This window comes from Oncorhynchus masou, chromosome 28, assembly GCF_036934945.1.
Source record: "Oncorhynchus masou masou isolate Uvic2021 chromosome 28, UVic_Omas_1.1, whole genome shotgun sequence".
NCBI lineage: Eukaryota > Metazoa > Chordata > Actinopteri > Salmoniformes > Salmonidae > Oncorhynchus > Oncorhynchus masou.
The window spans coordinates 794,639-813,285 of record NC_088239.1 but is presented as its reverse complement, the minus strand read 5'-3'; the positions used below and the strand labels follow the sequence as shown (position 1 = coordinate 813,285).

At 43.0% G+C, this 18,647-nt stretch overlaps 1 protein-coding gene across 1 annotated transcript in view; it reads left to right on the top strand.

Annotated features, from left to right (window-relative positions):
- The window catches only part of LOC135518473 (procollagen-lysine,2-oxoglutarate 5-dioxygenase 2-like), a 43,693-nt gene that overhangs the window by 11,940 nt on the left and 13,106 nt on the right, over window positions 1-18,647 (top strand). The window contains exon 2 of the mRNA XM_064943646.1: window positions 4,787-4,888. Within this exon, the coding sequence (XP_064799718.1) occupies window positions 4,787-4,888 (102 nt within the window). The remainder of the gene's footprint in view (window positions 1-4,786; window positions 4,889-18,647) is intronic.

Sequence of the window (18,647 nt, the reverse complement as noted above, 5' to 3'; positions counted from 1 at the left end):
TCAATCGATCCCTACCTCCCCCTCCATCGATCCCTACCTCCCCCCTCCATCGATCCCTACCTCCCCCCTCTCCACCAATCCCTACCTCCCCTCCACCAATCCCTACCCCCCCCTCTATTGATCCCTACCCCCCCTCTCTATTGATCCCTACCCTTCCTCCATCGATCCCTACCTCCCCTCAATCAATCCTTACCTCCCCCTCCATCGATCCCCACCTCCCCTCCATCGATCCCCACCTCCCTCCTCCATCGATCCCCACCTCCCCTCCATCGATCCCTACCTCCCCCTCCATCGATCCCTACCAACCTTCCCTCGCTTCCTACCAACCCTTCCCTCGATCCCTACCAACCCTTCCCTCGATCCCTACCAACCCCTCCCTCGATCCCTACCAACCCCTCCTTGATCCCTACCAACCCTTCCCTTGATCCCTACCAACCCCCTCCCATGATCCCTACCAACCCCCTCCCATCGATCCCTACCAACCCCCTCCCTCGATCCCTACCAAACCCCTCCCTCGATCCCTACCAACCCCTTCCCTCGATCCCTACCAACCCCCTCCCCGTCCCTACCAACCCCTCCTGATCCCTACCAACCCTTCCCTGATCCCTACCAACCCCCTCCCATGATCCCTACCAACCCCCTCCCTCGATCCCTACCAACCCCTTCCCTTGATCCCTACCATCCCCCTCCCCTCGATCCCTACCAACCCTTCCCCTCGATCCCTACCAACCCCTTCCCTCGATCCCTACCAACCCCTCCCTCGATCCCCTACCAACCCCCTCCCCTCGATCCCTACCAACCCCTCCCTCGATCCCTACCAACCCCTCCCTCGATCCTACCAACCCCCCCCTCGATCCCTACCAACCCCCTCCCTCGATCCCTACCAACCCCTCCCTCGATCCCTACCAACCCCTTCCCTCGATCCCTACCAACCCCCTCCCTCGATCCCTACCAACCCCTCCCTCGATCCCTACCAACCCCTTCCCTCGATCCCTACCAACCCCCTCCCTCGATCCCTACCAACCCTTCCCTCGATCCCTACCAACCCTTTCCCTCGATCCCTACCAACCCCTTCCCTCGATCCCTACCAACCCCCTCCCTCGATCCCTACCAACCCTTCCCTTGATCCCTCTATTCCTCTCCCTCTCCCTGCCCCTCTCCCCCGTTAGCAGTTCCATAGCTCTGAGGTCAGTGAGTTCTGGTGATATTTCTGGTAGATACGTTCTCTTGGGAGGCTTTTCTATCCCTCTGGCCTTTTCTTCACAGCTTTCCCTCTCTTTCTGCCCCATCACTCTTCTCTGGTATCCACCACACGTCATCAAACCCACCCACCACAGTGTTGAGTCATTCTCCACAACAACAGCCCTCCACCATCTGCTGCATTCACTCCTAAAGTTCTTCCCAAATGGCTACTATTTCCCAAGGGCCCTGGTCAAAGTAGTGTACTATATATAGGGAATAGGGTGCCATAGGGCTCTGGTCTAACGTAGTGCACTATATAGGGAATAGGGTGCCATAGGGCTCTGGTCTAACGTAGTGCACTATATAGGGAATGGGGTGCCATAGGGCTCTTGTCTAAAATAGTGCACTATATTGGGGATAGGGTGCCTTTTGGGAAGCTACCATAGTCCAGGAGCCTAGTCAGTCCAGCTACCCTCAACGGTTTCTAAGCCTCCAGGCAGGCTGGGGTTGGAGCTCGCTAAGGCCCAAGGATGTGCAGCCCAGCCTGGTTAGATCTCCAGACCCTGCAGCCTCTCCATTTGGCTGGAGGCAAGGCCAACCTGTAGACCCGTATCAGCAGCTGTCAGTGAGGCCTCCAGTCAGCCCACTATCTCTTTTTATATGGAGGAAATGGAGAGATGGGGAGAAAGATGGAGAGATGGGGAGGAAGATGGGGAGGAAGATGGAGAGATGGAGAGATGGGGAGAAAGATGGAGAGATGGGGAGATGGGGAGGAAGATGGGGAGGAAGATGGAGAGATGGAGAGATGGGGAGAAAGATGGGGAGGAAGATGGAGAGATGGGGAGGAAGATGGAGAGATGGGGAGGAAGATGGGGAGATGGGGAGGAAGATGGAGAGATGGAGAGATAGATGGAGAGATGGGGAGAAAGATGGGGAGGAAGATGGAGAGATGGAGAGATGGGGAGATGGGGAGGAAGATGGGGAGGAAGATGGAGAGATGGGAGAAAGATGGGGAGATGGGGAGAAAGATGGAGAGATGGGGAGATAGATGGGGAGATGGGGAGGAAGATGGAGAGATGGGGAGAAAGATGGGGAGATGGGGAGGAAGATGGAGAGATGGGAGATAGATGGAGAGATGGGGAGGAAGATGGAGAGATGGGGAGGAAGATGGAGAGATGGGGAGATAGATGGAGAGATGGGGAGGAAGATGGAGAGATGGGCAGGAAGATGGAGAGATGGTGAGAAAGATGGGGAGATGGGGAGGAAGATGGAGAGATGGGGAGAGAGATGGGGAGGAAGATGGAGAGGAAGAGGGAGAGATGGGGAGAGAGATGGGGAGAAAGATGGAGAGATGGGGAGAAAGATGGAGAGATGGGGAGATAGATGGGGAGATGGGGTGGAAGATGGAGAGATGGGAGATAGATGGGGAGGAAGATGGAGAGATGGGAAGATAGATGGGGAGATGGGGAGGAAGATGGAGAGGTGGGGAGAGAGATGGGGAGGAAGATGGAGAGATGGGGAGGAAGATGGAGAGATGGGGAGAAAGATGGAGAGATGGAGGAAGATGGAGATATGGGGAGAGAGATGGGGAGGAAGATGGAGAGATGGGGAGGAAGAGGGAGAGATGGGGAGAGAGATGGGGAGAAAGATGGAGAGATGGGGAGATAGATGGGGAGATGGGGTGGAAGATGGAGAGATGGGAGATAGATGGGGAGGAAGATGGAGAGATGGGAAGAGAGATGGGGAGGAAGATGGAGAGATGGGGAGGAAGATGGAGAGATGGGTAGGAAGATGGGGAGATGAGGAGAGAGATGGGGAGAAAGATGGGGAGAAATATGGAGAGATGGAGGAAGATGGAGAGATGGGGAGAGAGATGGAGAGATGGGTAGGAAGATGGGGAGAGATGGAGAGATCGGGAGATGGGTAGAGATGGGGAGGAAGATGGAGAGATGGGAAGGAAGATGGGGAGAGAGATGGAGATATGGGAGAGAGATGGAGAGATGGGGAGAGAGATGGAGAGATGGGGAGAGAGATGTAGAGATGGAGAGAGAGATGTAGAGATGGGAAGAGAGATGTAGAGATGGAGAGAGAGATGTAGAGATGGGGAGAGAGATGTAGAGATGGAGAGAGATATGTAGAGATGGGGAGAGAGATGTAGAGATGGGGAGAGATGGGAGAGAGATGTAGAGATGGAGAGATGTAGAGATGGGGAGAGAGAGATGTAGAGATGGAGAGAGAGATGTAGAGATGGGGATAGAGATGGGGAGAGAGATGTAGAGATGGGGAGAGATGGAGAGATGGGGGAGGGATTTCACTTTCTTTTTGGGTAGGAGTGATATTTTTCCACCCATTGACCTGTTCCTCTGTTTCAGGTATACAGCAGAATTACTTATATCTTAATCTGGGATTACATCTTCTTAATTTGGGATTAAATATATTAATCTGGGATTACATCTCTTAATCTGGCATTACATACCTTAATTTGGGATTAAATATCTTAATCTGGGATTACATCTATTAATCTGGGATTACATCTCTTAATCTGGGATTTCCACAACAATTTACCTGGATTATATTTGAATAAAGTCTGGGTTAGTTGCATTTCGAAGACATCTCTATTGTGGTTATTGTCGTCAGACGAGATGAAGTGGATAATCCCTAGCTTCCAGTAATCACAACCACAAACACACACAACATACACAGAGTCAAGCTCCAACAGCTCTGTCATGTATTAGCTGCCAGAGAATCTGTTGTGGTTTAGCCAAGACGTGAATCCAAACACTACTGTTGTTAAAGTGCTTCCAGTGTCTGTGTACGTGTGCTATGAGGATATCTTTCAAAAAAGTAATAATAATAATTTTACCTTTTATTTAACCAGGCAAGTCAGTTAAGAACAAATTCTTATTTTCAATAACGGCCTAGGAACTGTGGGTCAACTGCCTGTTCAAGGGCAGAACAACAGATTTGTACCTTGTCAGCTTGGGAATTTGAACTTGCAACCTTCCGGTTACTAGTCCAACGCTCTAACCACGAGGCTACCCTGCCGATGAATTACTGTGTGTCCAAACTGCTGCTCGTTTCTGTCTCCAGGTCACGTTGACACGGGGCATTTCCTTCTCTTCGTGTATTAAACTAGAGCACCTATATAACGTGTTGAAAACACTGCAGCTACATTCTGGGAAGTGACTTCAGACAGGATAATTACAGTGCATTTAGTCAGTGTAGATTTGACGGAGGAAATGTTTATGGGTGCTCCGGTCTCTAATCGTCTGCTTTGAACTGTCAGTGACCTCTCTCGAGTCCAGACTGACCCTCTCACTAGTGTGAGTCCTACATCACGACCCCACAGGTCTATGGTGAAGAGTAGTGCACTATCGAGAGGATAGGATGCTATTTAGGAACGCAGGCCTACTGACCTGCTCTGAATCACCACATCACCACCAAACGCCAGCACGGAATATACTTCTCATGGGATGAAATCATCCTCTATTTCTAATATAGAATGTTTTTGTAAAGGATAATTAAACTTTAAAATAACCACGTAGTTTCTTTGTTCATTCATGTGATGATTTATTTGTTTTTTTTTTTTTTTTTCTTCTTCCAGATGTATTTGAACTATCTAGGAAACTACATCCCCAATGCCTGGAACTACGAGAGAGGCTGTGGTGTCTGTGACCACAACATGGTGGATTTGTCTCAGCTCAAAGTGAGTGAATCCTGAGAACCTGAGATTTCCTCCTCTCCTCTCCTCTCCTCTCCTCTCCTCTCCTCTCCTCTCCTCTCCTCTCCTCTCCTCTCCTCTCCTCTCCTCAACCTTTTTCCTCTCCTCCTTTTCCTCTCTCCTCTCCTCCCTCCTTATCTCTCATCTCTCCTCCTCTCTCCTTCTCCAACTCCTCCTCTCTCCTCCCTCCTTATCTCTCCTCTCTCCTCTCGCCTTCTCCAACTCCTCCTCTCTCCTTCTCCAACTCCTCCTCTCTCCTTCTCCAACTCCTCCTCTCTCCTTCTCCAACTCCTCCTCTCTCCTTCTCCAACTCCTCCTATCTCCTTCTCCAACTCCTCCTCTCTCCTTCTCCAACTCCTCCTCTCTCCTCTCCTCCTCTGTCCTCCCTCCTTATCTCTCCTCCTCTCTCCTTCTCCAACTCCTCCTCTCTCTTCCTCTCACCTTCTGCAACTCATCTCTCCTCTCTCCTCCTCTCTCCTTCTCCAACTCCTCTCTCCTCTGTCCTCCTCTCTCCTTCTCCAACACCTCCTCTCTCCTCCTTTCTCCTCACCTTTTTCCACTCTCCCCCCCTCCTCCTCCTCCTCCTCCTCCTCTCTCCTCCACCTCCTCTTCCCCCTTCTCCTCTCAATTAAGTATTGGAGAGTGGGGGGGGGGGTACAAATTGAGGAAGTGTCAGAAACTAAACTACGAGGAGTTATTAACTGCTTATCATGGTTGTCTCAAATAACTACTCTATTAAAAAATATATATATATTAACTGCATGTATGATCAGAAGGATAGCGAAATATTTACCAGGAAAGATTCTTAAGTAAATAACACAATCATTAATTGAGAGTCAGGTGAACTACTGTCCTGTGATCTGGGGAAATGCATCAGCATGTGACATTAGGAGTCTGCAGATTGTTTTAAGGTGGAGTCTGCAGATTGTTTTAAGGTGGAGACTGCAGATTGTTTTAAGGTGGAGTCTGCGGATTGTTTTAAGGTGGAGTCTGCGGATTGTTTTAAGGTGGAGTCTGCGGATTGTTTTAAGGTGGAGTCTGCGGATTGTTTTAAGGTGGAGTCTGCGGATTGTTTTAAGGTGGAGTCTGCGGATTGTTTTAAGGTGGAGACTGCAGATTGTTTTAAGGTGGAGACTGCAGATTGTTTTAAGGTGGAGACTGCAGATTGTTTTAAGGTGGAGACTGCAGATTGTTTTAAGGTGGAGACTGCAGATTGTTTTAAGGTGGAGACTGCAGATTGTTTTAAGGTGGAGATATGCAGATTGTTTTAAGGTGGAGACTGCAGATTGTTTTAAGGTGGAGACTGCAGATTGTTTTAAGGTGGAGATATGCAGATTGTTTTAAGGTGGAGACTGCAGATTGTTTTAAGGTGGAGATATGGTTCTTCTGTTGTAGTCATGCACCAATGGTCATCAATCAACAAGATCATTGAAAAAAAACATGTTCTTTTATTTCATAATGTACACCATTTAAAACAGCCAAGAACTACCAGGAATAGATTGTCCACCATCTGTCATCCAGACAGAGAAGAGAAAGAGGCAAAATAAAATTTCCATTTAGAGCAATAAAGATATTGAATCATTTATCTGAGCAAACCAGAAACAGTTAAAAATATAAATTCAAACAATACTTTAAAACCATGTAAATATAATACATAGGAACGTTGTGCTAGATGATAGAATCAATCTATCATTTTAGATTGTTAGAGTATTTATCTGGTCAGTATATTAGTGTATTATGTCTGTTTGTAACAGTGTGTGTTATATGTGAAAATGTGATCGTATTATAAATTGTATTTTACTGTTTAAGGACTCCTGGGAGATTGGTCCAAATGAGAACTAAAATAGATCCTGATCAAATCAAATATCCTCCTCTCTCCTTGTTCCCCTCCTTCTCCTCCTCTCTCCTCCTCCCAACTCCTTCTCCCAACTCCTTCTCCTAACTCCGCCTCCTTCTCCTAACTCCTCCTCCTTCTCCTCTCTCCTCCTCTCTCCTCCTCCTCCTTCTTCTCCTCTCTCTCCTCCTCTCCTCCTCCTCTCTCCCCCTCCTCCCTCCTACTGAAGGAGTAGTGATTACTAGAAACAAATAGTTTCCCCTTTCATCTGTGGATTAAATTAAGTTGTAGAGAACACACTATTTTGTGTGACTCAAAATGGGTCAAAATTCTACAAATATCCAGAAAAAGAAGGACCTTGTGCATTTCAGGTAAAATAACAACCCAATGTTTATATCCCCGGATAAATGAGCTAGCAACAGCAAATGTTGGTTTTGCTATTTTAACCTACGAGTCTGGATCATGTCTGGATCGTGTCTGGATCGTGTCTGGATCGTGTCTGGATCGTGTCTGGATCATGTCTGAATCATGTCTGAATCGTGTCTGGTGTGGATGTACAAACATGCGTTGCCCGGTCTACACAACATGAACCCACCCAATAATAACAGGCGGTGCTCCCTGGGTCCCTGTAGACCCTTGCTAAAAAAGCACTCTCGGTAGAGGAAGCAGAGAGCTGCTGTGGTAGAGGAAATGGCTTTTGGGTTTTCATTGAGCTTCACTTAAAGGGGTGTCACTGTCAACCAGCCATCGTTTTAGTGGCTTGCTCAGTAGGGCTTGTATCCACCCGGGGTAAATTACTGCGGTCAGCAGATTTTCTTTCCCACAAAGTTCAGCCAAGGCAGGCAATGTCTGGACAGACAAATCAGTGACAGGAGTAACTGTCTCTATAGACATATCAGAGACAGGAAGGAGTAACTGTCTCTATAGACATATCAGTGACAGGAAGGAGTAACTGTCTCTATAGACATATCAGTGACAGGAGTAACTGTCTCTATAGACATATCAGAGACAGGAAGGAGTAACTGTCTCTATAGACATATCAGTGACAGGAGTAACTGTCTCTATAGACATATCAGTGACTGGAGTAACTGTCTCTATAGACATATCAGTGACAGGAGTAACTGTCTCTATAGACATATCAGTGACAGGTGTAACTGTCTCTGTAGACATATCAGTGACTGGAGTAACTGTCTCTATAGACATATCAGTGACAGGAGTAACTGTCTCTGTAGACATATCAGTGACAGGAGTAACTGTCTTTATAGACATATCAGTGACAGGAGTAACTGTCTCTATAGACATATCAGTGACAGGAGTAACTGTCTCTATAGACATATCAGTGACAGGAGTAACTGTCTCTATAGACATATCAGTGACAGGAGTAACTGTCTCTATAGACATATCAGTGACAGGAGTAACTGTCTCTATAGACATATCAGTGACAGGAGTAACTGTCTCTATAGACATATCAGTGACAGGAGTAACTGTCTCTATAGACATATCAGAGACAGGAAGGAGTAACTGTCTCTATAGATATATCAGAGACAGGAGTAACTGTCTCTATAGACATATCAGTGACAGGAGTAACTGTCTCTATAGACATATCAGTGACTGGAGTACTGTCTCTATAGACATATCAGTGACAGGAGTAACTGTCTCTATAGACATATCAGTGACAGGAGTAACTGTCTCTATAGACATATCAGTGACTGGAGTAACTGTCTCTATAGACATGTCAGTGACAGGAGTAACTGTCTCTATAGACATATCAGTGACTGGAGTAACTGTCTCTATAGACATATCAGTGACAGGAGTAACTGTCTTTATAGACATATCAGTGACTGGAGTAACTGTCTCTATAGACATATCAGTGACAGGAGTAACTGTCTCTATAGACATATCAGTGACTGGAGTAACTGTCTCTATAGACATATCAGTGACTGGAGTATCTGTCTCTATAGACATATCAGTAACAGGAGTAACTGTCTTTATAGACATATCAGTGACAGGAGTAACTGTCTCTATAGACATATCAGTGACAGGAGTAACTGTCTCTATAGACATATCAGTGACTGGAGTAACTGTCTCTATAGACATATCAGTGACAGGAGTAACTGTCTCTATAGACATATCAGTGACAGGAGTAACTGTCTCTATAGACATATCAGAGACAGGAGTAACTGTCTCTATAGACATATCAGTGACAGGAGTAACTGTCTCTATAGACATATCAGTGACAGGAGTAACTGTCTCTATAGACATATCAGTGACAGGAGTAACTGTCTCTATAGACATATCAGTGACAGGAGTAACTGTCTCTATAGACATATCAGAGACAGGAAGGAGTAACTGTCTCTATAGATATATCAGAGACAGGAGTAACTGTCTCTATAGACATATCAGTGACAGGAGTAACTGTCTCTATAGACATATCAGTGACAGGAGTAACTGTCTCTATAGACATATCAGAGACAGGAGTAACTGTCTCTATAGACATATCAGTGACAGGAGTAACTGTCTCTATAGACATATCAGTGACAGGAGTAACTGTCTCTATAGACATATCAGTGACAGGAGTAACTGTCTCTATAGACATATCAGTGACAGGAGTAACTGTCTCTATAGACATATCAGAGACAGGAAGGAGTAACTGTCTCTATAGATATATCAGAGACAGGAGTAACTGTCTCTATAGACATATCAGTGACAGGAGTAACTGTCTCTATAGACATATCAGTGACAGGAGTAACTGTCTCTATAGACATATCAGAGACAGGAAGGAGTAACTGTCTCTATAGACATATCAGTGACAGGAGTAACTGTCTCTATAGACATATCAGTGACTGGAGTAACTGTCTCTATAGACATATCAGTGACAGGAGTAACTGTCTCTATAGACATATCAGTGACAGGAGTAACTGTCTCTATAGACATATCAGTGACAGGAGTAACTGTCTCTATAGACATATCAGTGACAGGAGTAACTGTCTCTATAGACATATCAGTGACAGGAGTAACTGTCTCTATAGACATATCAGTGACAGGAGTAACTGTCTCTATAGACATATCAGAGACAGGAAGGAGTAACTGTCTCTATAGATATATCAGAGACAGGAGTAACTGTCTCTATAGACATATCAGTGACAGGAGTAACTGTCTCTATAGACATATCAGTGACTGGAGTACTGTCTCTATAGACATATCAGTGACAGGAGTAACTGTCTCTATAGACATATCAGTGACAGGAGTAACTGTCTCTATAGACATATCAGTGACAGGAGTAACTGTCTCTATAGACATATCAGTGACAGGAGTAACTGTCTCTATAGACATATCAGTGACAGGAGTAACTGTCTCTATAGACATATCAGTGACATATCAGTGACAGGAGTAACTGTCTCTATAGACATATCAGTGACAGGAGTAACTGTCTCTATAGACATATCAGTGACAGGAGTAACTGTCTCTATAGACATATCAGTGACAGGAGTAACTGTCTCTATAGACATATCAGTGACTGGAGTAACTGTCTCTATAGACATATCAGTGACAGGAGTAACTGTCTCTATAGACATATCAGTGACAGGAGTAACTGTCTCTATAGACATATCAGTGACAGGAGTAACTGTCTCTATAGACATATCAGTGACAGGAGTAACTGTCTCTATAGACATATCAGTGACAGGAGTAACTGTCTCTATAGACATATCAGTGACAGGAGTAACTGTCTCTATAGACATATCAGTGACAGGAGTAACTGTCTCTATAGACATATCAGAGACAGGAAGGAGTAACTGTCTCTATAGATATATCAGAGACAGGAAGGAGTAACTGTCTCTATAGACATATCAGTGACAGGAGTAACTGTCTCTATAGACATATCAGTGACTGGAGTACTGTCTCTATAGACATATCAGTGACAGGAGTAACTGTCTCTATAGACATATCAGTGACAGGAGTAACTGTCTCTATAGACATATCAGTGACTGGAGTAACTGTCTCTATAGACATATCAGTGACAGGAGTAACTGTCTCTATAGACATATCAGTGACAGGAGTAACTGTCTCTATAGACATATCAGTGACAGGAGTAACTGTCTCTATAGACATATCAGTGACAGGAGTAACTGTCTCTATAGACATATCAGTGACAGGAGTAACTGTCTCTATAGACATATCAGTGACAGGAGTAACTGTCTCTGTAGACATATCAGTGACAGGAGTAACTGTCTTTGTAGACATATCAGTGACAGGAGTAACTGTCTCTATAGACATATCAGTGACAGGAGTAACTGTCTCTATAGACATATCAGTGACAGGAGTAACTGTCTCTATAGACATATCAGTGACAGGAGTAACTGTCTCTATAGACATATCAGAGACAGGAAGGAGTAACTGTCTCTATAGATATATCAGAGACAGGAGTAACTGTCTCTATAGACATATCAGTGACAGGAGTAACTGTCTCTATAGACATATCAGTGACTGGAGTACTGTCTCTATAGACATATCAGTGACAGGAGTAACTGTCTCTATAGACATATCAGTGACAGGAGTAACTGTCTCTATAGACATATCAGTGACTGGAGTAACTGTCTCTATAGACATATCAGTGACAGGAGTAACTGTCTCTATAGACATATCAGTGACAGGAGTAACTGTCTCTATAGACATATCAGTGACAGGAGTAACTGTCTCTATAGACATATCAGTGACAGGAGTAACTGTCTCTATAGACATATCAGTGACAGGAGTAACTGTCTCTATAGACATATCAGTGACAGGAGTAACTGTCTCTGTAGACATATCAGTGACAGGAGTAACTGTCTTTATAGACATATCAGTGACAGGAGTAACTGTCTCTATAGACATATCAGTGACAGGAGTAACTGTCTCTATAGACATATCAGTGACAGGAGTAACTGTCTCTATAGACATATCAGTGACAGGAGTAACTGTCTCTATAGACATATCAGTGACTGGAGTACTGTCTCTATAGACATATCAGTGACATGAGTAACTGTCTCTATAGACATATCAGTGACAGGAGTAACTGTCTCTATAGACATATCAGTGACTGGAGTAACTGTCTCTATAGACATATCAGTGACAGGAGTAACTGTCTCTATAGACATATCAGTGACTGGAGTAACTGTCTCTATAGACATATCAGTGACAGGAGTAACTGTCTTTATAGACATATCAGTGACATGAGTAACTGTCTCTATAGACATATCAGTGACAGGAGTAACTGTCTCTATAGACATATCAGAGACAGGAAGGAGTAACTGTCTCTATAGATATATCAGAGACAGGAGTAACTGTCTCTATAGACATATCAGTGACAGGAGTAACTGTCTCTATAGACATATCAGTGACTGGAGTACTGTCTCTATAGACATATCAGTGACATGAGTAACTGTCTCTATAGACATATCAGTGACAGGAGTAACTGTCTCTATAGACATATCAGTGACTGGAGTAACTGTCTCTATAGACATATCAGTGACAGGAGTAACTGTCTCTATAGACATATCAGTGACTGGAGTAACTGTCTCTATAGACATATCAGTGACAGGAGTAACTGTCTTTATAGACATATCAGTGACTGGAGTAACTGTCTCTATAGACATATCAGTGACAGGAGTAACTGTCTCTATAGACATATCAGTGACTGGAGTAACTGTCTCTATAGACATATCAGTGACTGGAGTATCTGTCTCTATAGACATATCAGTAACAGGAGTAACTGTCTTTATAGACATATCAGTGACAGGAGTAACTGTCTCTATAGACATATCAGTGACAGGAGTAACTGTCTCTATAGACATATCAGTGACTGGAGTAACTGTCTCTATAGACATATCAGTGACAGGAGTAACTGTCTCTATAGACATATCAGTGACAGGAGTAACTGTCTCTATAGACATATCAGAGACAGGAGTAACTGTCTCTATAGACATATCAGTGACAGGAGTAACTGTCTCTATAGACATATCAGTGACAGGAGTAACTGTCTCTATAGACATATCAGTGACAGGAGTAACTGTCTCTATAGACATATCAGTGACAGGAGTAACTGTCTCTATAGACATATCAGAGACAGGAAGGAGTAACTGTCTCTATAGACATATCAGTGACAGGAAGGAGTAACTGTCTCTATAGACATATCAGTGACAGGAGTAACTGTCTCTATAGACATATCAGAGACAGGAAGGAGTAACTGTCTCTATAGACATATCAGTGACAGGAGTAACTGTCTCTATAGACATATCAGTGACTGGAGTAACTGTCTCTATAGACATATCAGTGACAGGAGTAACTGTCTCTATAGACATATCAGTGACAGGTGTAACTGTCTCTGTAGACATATCAGTGACTGGAGTAACTGTCTCTATAGACATATCAGTGACAGGAGTAACTGTCTCTGTAGACATATCAGTGACAGGAGTAACTGTCTTTATAGACATATCAGTGACAGGAGTAACTGTCTCTATAGACATATCAGTGACAGGAGTAACTGTCTCTATAGACATATCAGTGACAGGAGTAACTGTCTCTATAGACATATCAGTGACAGGAGTAACTGTCTCTATAGACATATCAGTGACAGGAGTAACTGTCTCTATAGACATATCAGTGACAGGAGTAACTGTCTCTATAGACATATCAGTGACAGGAGTAACTGTCTCTATAGACATATCAGTGACAGGAGTAACTGTCTCTATAGACATATCAGTGACAGGAGTAACTGTCTCTATAGACATATCAGTGACAGGAGTAACTGTCTCTATAGACATATCAGAGACAGGAAGGAGTAACTGTCTCTATAGATATATCAGAGACAGGAGTAACTGTCTCTATAGACATATCAGTGACAGGAGTAACTGTCTCTATAGACATATCAGTGACTGGAGTACTGTCTCTATAGACATATCAGTGACAGGAGTAACTGTCTCTATAGACATATCAGTGACAGGAGTAACTGTCTCTATAGACATATCAGTGACTGGAGTAACTGTCTCTATAGACATATCAGTGACAGGAGTAACTGTCTCTATAGACATATCAGTGACAGGAGTAACTGTCTCTATAGACATATCAGTGACAGGAGTAACTGTCTCTATAGACATATCAGTGACAGGAGTAACTGTCTCTATAGACATATCAGTGACAGGAGTAACTGTCTCTATAGACATATCAGTGACAGGAGTAACTGTCTCTATAGACATATCAGTGACTGGAGTAACTGTCTCTATAGACATATCAGTGACAGGAGTAACTGTCTCTATAGACATATCAGTGACAGGAGTAACTGTCTCTATAGACATATCAGTGACAGGAGTAACTGTCTCTATAGACATATCAGTGACAGGAGTAACTGTCTCTATAGACATATCAGTGACAGGAGTAACTGTCTCTATAGACATATCAGTGACAGGAGTAACTGTCTCTATAGACATATCAGTGACAGGAGTAACTGTCTCTATAGACATATCAGAGACAGGAAGGAGTAACTGTCTCTATAGATATATCAGAGACAGGAGTAACTGTCTCTATAGACATATCAGTGACAGGAGTAACTGTCTCTATAGACATATCAGTGACTGGAGTACTGTCTCTATAGACATATCAGTGACAGGAGTAACTGTCTCTATAGACATATCAGTGACAGGAGTAACTGTCTCTATAGACATATCAGTGACTGGAGTAACTGTCTCTATAGACATATCAGTGACAGGAGTAACTGTCTCTATAGACATATCAGTGACAGGAGTAACTGTCTCTATAGACATATCAGTGACAGGAGTAACTGTCTCTATAGACATATCAGTGACAGGAGTAACTGTCTCTATAGACATATCAGTGACAGGAGTAACTGTCTCTATAGACATATCAGTGACAGGAGTAACTGTCTCTATAGACATATCAGTGACAGGAGTAACTGTCTCTGTAGACATATCAGTGACAGGAGTAACTGTCTTTATAGACATATCAGTGACAGGAGTAACTGTCTCTATAGACATATCAGTGACAGGAGTAACTGTCTCTATAGACATATCAGTGACAGGAGTAACTGTCTCTATAGACATATCAGTGACAGGAGTAACTGTCTCTATAGACATATCAGAGACAGGAAGGAGTAACTGTCTCTATAGATATATCAGAGACAGGAGTAACTGTCTCTATAGACATATCAGTGACAGGAGTAACTGTCTCTATAGACATATCAGTGACTGGAGTACTGTCTCTATAGACATATCAGTGACAGGAGTAACTGTCTCTATAGACATATCAGTGACAGGAGTAACTGTCTCTATAGACATATCAGTGACTGGAGTAACTGTCTCTATAGACATATCAGTGACAGGAGTAACTGTCTCTATAGACATATCAGTGACAGGAGTAACTGTCTCTATAGACATATCAGTGACAGGAGTAACTGTCTCTATAGACATATCAGTGACAGGAGTAACTGTCTCTATAGACATATCAGTGACAGGAGTAACTGTCTCTATAGACATATCAGTGACAGGAGTAACTGTCTCTGTAGACATATCAGTGACAGGAGTAACTGTCTTTATAGACATATCAGTGACAGGAGTAACTGTCTCTATAGACATATCAGTGACAGGAGTAACTGTCTCTATAGACATATCAGTGACAGGAGTAACTGTCTCTATAGACATATCAGTGACAGGAGTAACTGTCTCTATAGACATATCAGTGACAGGAGTAACTGTCTCTATAGACATATCAGTGACAGGAGTAACTGTCTCTATAGACATATCAGTGACAGGAGTAACTGTCTCTATAGACATATCAGAGACAGGAAGGAGTAACTGTCTCTATAGATATATCAGAGACAGGAGTAACTGTCTCTATAGACATATCAGTGACAGGAGTAACTGTCTCTATAGACATATCAGTGACTGGAGTACTGTCTCTATAGACATATCAGTGACATGAGTAACTGTCTCTATAGACATATCAGTGACAGGAGTAACTGTCTCTATAGACATATCAGTGACTGGAGTAACTGTCTCTATAGACATATCAGTGACAGGAGTAACTGTCTCTATAGACATATCAGTGACTGGAGTAACTGTCTCTATAGACATATCAGTGACAGGAGTAACTGTCTTTATAGACATATCAGTGACTGGAGTAACTGTCTCTATAGACATATCAGTGACAGGAGTAACTGTCTCTATAGACATATCAGTGACTGGAGTAACTGTCTCTATAGACATATCAGTGACTGGAGTATCTGTCTCTATAGACATATCAGTAACAGGAGTAACTGTCTTTATAGACATATCAGTGACAGGAGTAACTGTCTCTATAGACATATCAGTGACAGGAGTAACTGTCTCTATAGACATATCAGTGACTGGAGTAACTGTCTCTATAGACATATCAGTGACAGGAGTAACTGTCTCTATAGACATATCAGTGACAGGAGTAACTGTCTCTATAGACATATCAGAGACAGGAGTAACTGTCTCTATAGACATATCAGTGACAGGAGTAACTGTCTCTATAGACATATCAGTGACAGGAGTAACTGTCTCTATAGACATATCAGTGACAGGAGTAACTGTCTCTATAGACATATCAGTGACAGGAGTAACTGTCTCTATAGACATATCAGAGACAGGAAGGAGTAACTGTCTCTATAGACATATCAGTGACAGGAAGGAGTAACTGTCTCTATAGACATATCAGTGACAGGAGTAACTGTCTCTATAGACATATCAGAGACAGGAAGGAGTAACTGTCTCTATAGACATATCAGTGACAGGAGTAACTGTCTCTATAGACATATCAGTGACTGGAGTAACTGTCTCTATAGACATATCAGTGACAGGAGTAACTGTCTCTATAGACATATCAGTGACAGGTGTAACTGTCTCTGTAGACATATCAGTGACTGGAGTAACTGTCTCTATAGACATATCAGTGACAGGAGTAACTGTCTCTGTAGACATATCAGTGACAGGAGTAACTGTCTTTATAGACATATCAGTGACAGGAGTAACTGTCTCTATAGACATATCAGTGACAGGAGTAACTGTCTCTATAGACATATCAGTGACAGGAGTAACTGTCTCTATAGACATATCAGTGACAGGAGTAACTGTCTCTATAGACATATCAGTGACAGGAGTAACTGTCTCTATAGACATATCAGTGACAGGAGTAACTGTCTCTATAGACATATCAGTGACAGGAGTAACTGTCTCTATAGACATATCAGAGACAGGAAGGAGTAACTGTCTCTATAGATATATCAGAGACAGGAGTAACTGTCTCTATAGACATATCAGTGACAGGAGTAACTGTCTCTATAGACATATCAGTGACTGGAGTACTGTCTCTATAGACATATCAGTGACAGGAGTAACTGTCTCTATAGACATATCAGTGACAGGAGTAACTGTCTCTATAGACATATCAGTGACTGGAGTAACTGTCTCTATAGACATATCAGTGACAGGAGTAACTGTCTCTATAGACATATCAGTGACAGGAGTAACTGTCTCTATAGACATATCAGTGACAGGAGTAACTGTCTCTATAGACATATCAGTGACAGGAGTAACTGTCTCTATAGACATATCAGTGACAGGAGTAACTGTCTCTATAGACATATCAGTGACAGGAGTAACTGTCTCTATAGACATATCAGTGACAGGAGTAACTGTCTCTATAGACATATCAGAGACAGGAAGGAGTAACTGTCTCTATAGATATATCAGAGACAGGAGTAACTGTCTATATAGACATATCAGTGACAGGAGTAACTGTCTCTATAGACATATCAGTGACAGGAGTAACTGTCTCTATAGACATATCAGAGACAGGAAGGAGTAACTGTCTCTATAGACATATCAGTGACAGGAAGGAGTAACTGTCTCTATAGACATATCAGTGACAGGAGTAACTGTCTCTATAGACATATCAGAGACAGGAAGGAGTAACTGTCTCTATAGACATATCAGTGACAGGAGTAACTGTCTCTATAGACATATCAGTGACTGGAGTAACTGTCTCTATAGACATATCAGTGACAGGAGTAACTGTCTCTATAGACATATCAGTGACAGGTGTAACTGTCTCTGTAGACATATCAGTGACTGGAGTAACTGTCTCTATAGACATATCAGTGACAGGAGTAACTGTCTCTGTAGACATATCAGTGACAGGAGTAACTGTCTTTATTGACATATCAGTGACAGGAGTAACTGTCTCTATAGACATATCAGTGACAGGAGTAACTGTCTCTATAGACATATTAGTGACAGGAGTAACTGTCTCTATAGACATATCAGTGACAGGAGTAACTGTCTCTATAGACATATCAGTGACTGGAGTATCTGTCTCTATAGACATATCAGTAACAGGAGTAACTGTCTTTATAGACATATCAGTGACAGGAGTAACTGTCTCTATAGACATATCAGTGACAGGAGTAACTGTCTCTATAGACATATCAGTGACTGGAGTAACTGTCTCTATAGACATATCAGTGACAGGAGTAACTGTCTCTATAGACATATCAGTGACAGGAGTAACTGTCTCTATAGACATATCAGAGACAGGAGTAACTGTCTCTATAGACATATCAGTGACAGGAGTAACTGTCTCTATAGACATATCAGTGACAGGAGTAACTGTCTCTATAGACATATCAGTGACAGGAGTAACTGTCTCTATAGACATATCAGTGACAGGAGTAACTGTCTCTATAGACATATCAGAGACAGGAAGGAGTAACTGTCTCTATAGATATATCAGAGACAGGAGTAACTGTCTCTATAGACATATCAGTGACAGGAGTAACTGTCTCTATAGACATATCAGTGACAGGAGTAACTGTCTCTATAGACATATCAGAGACAGGAG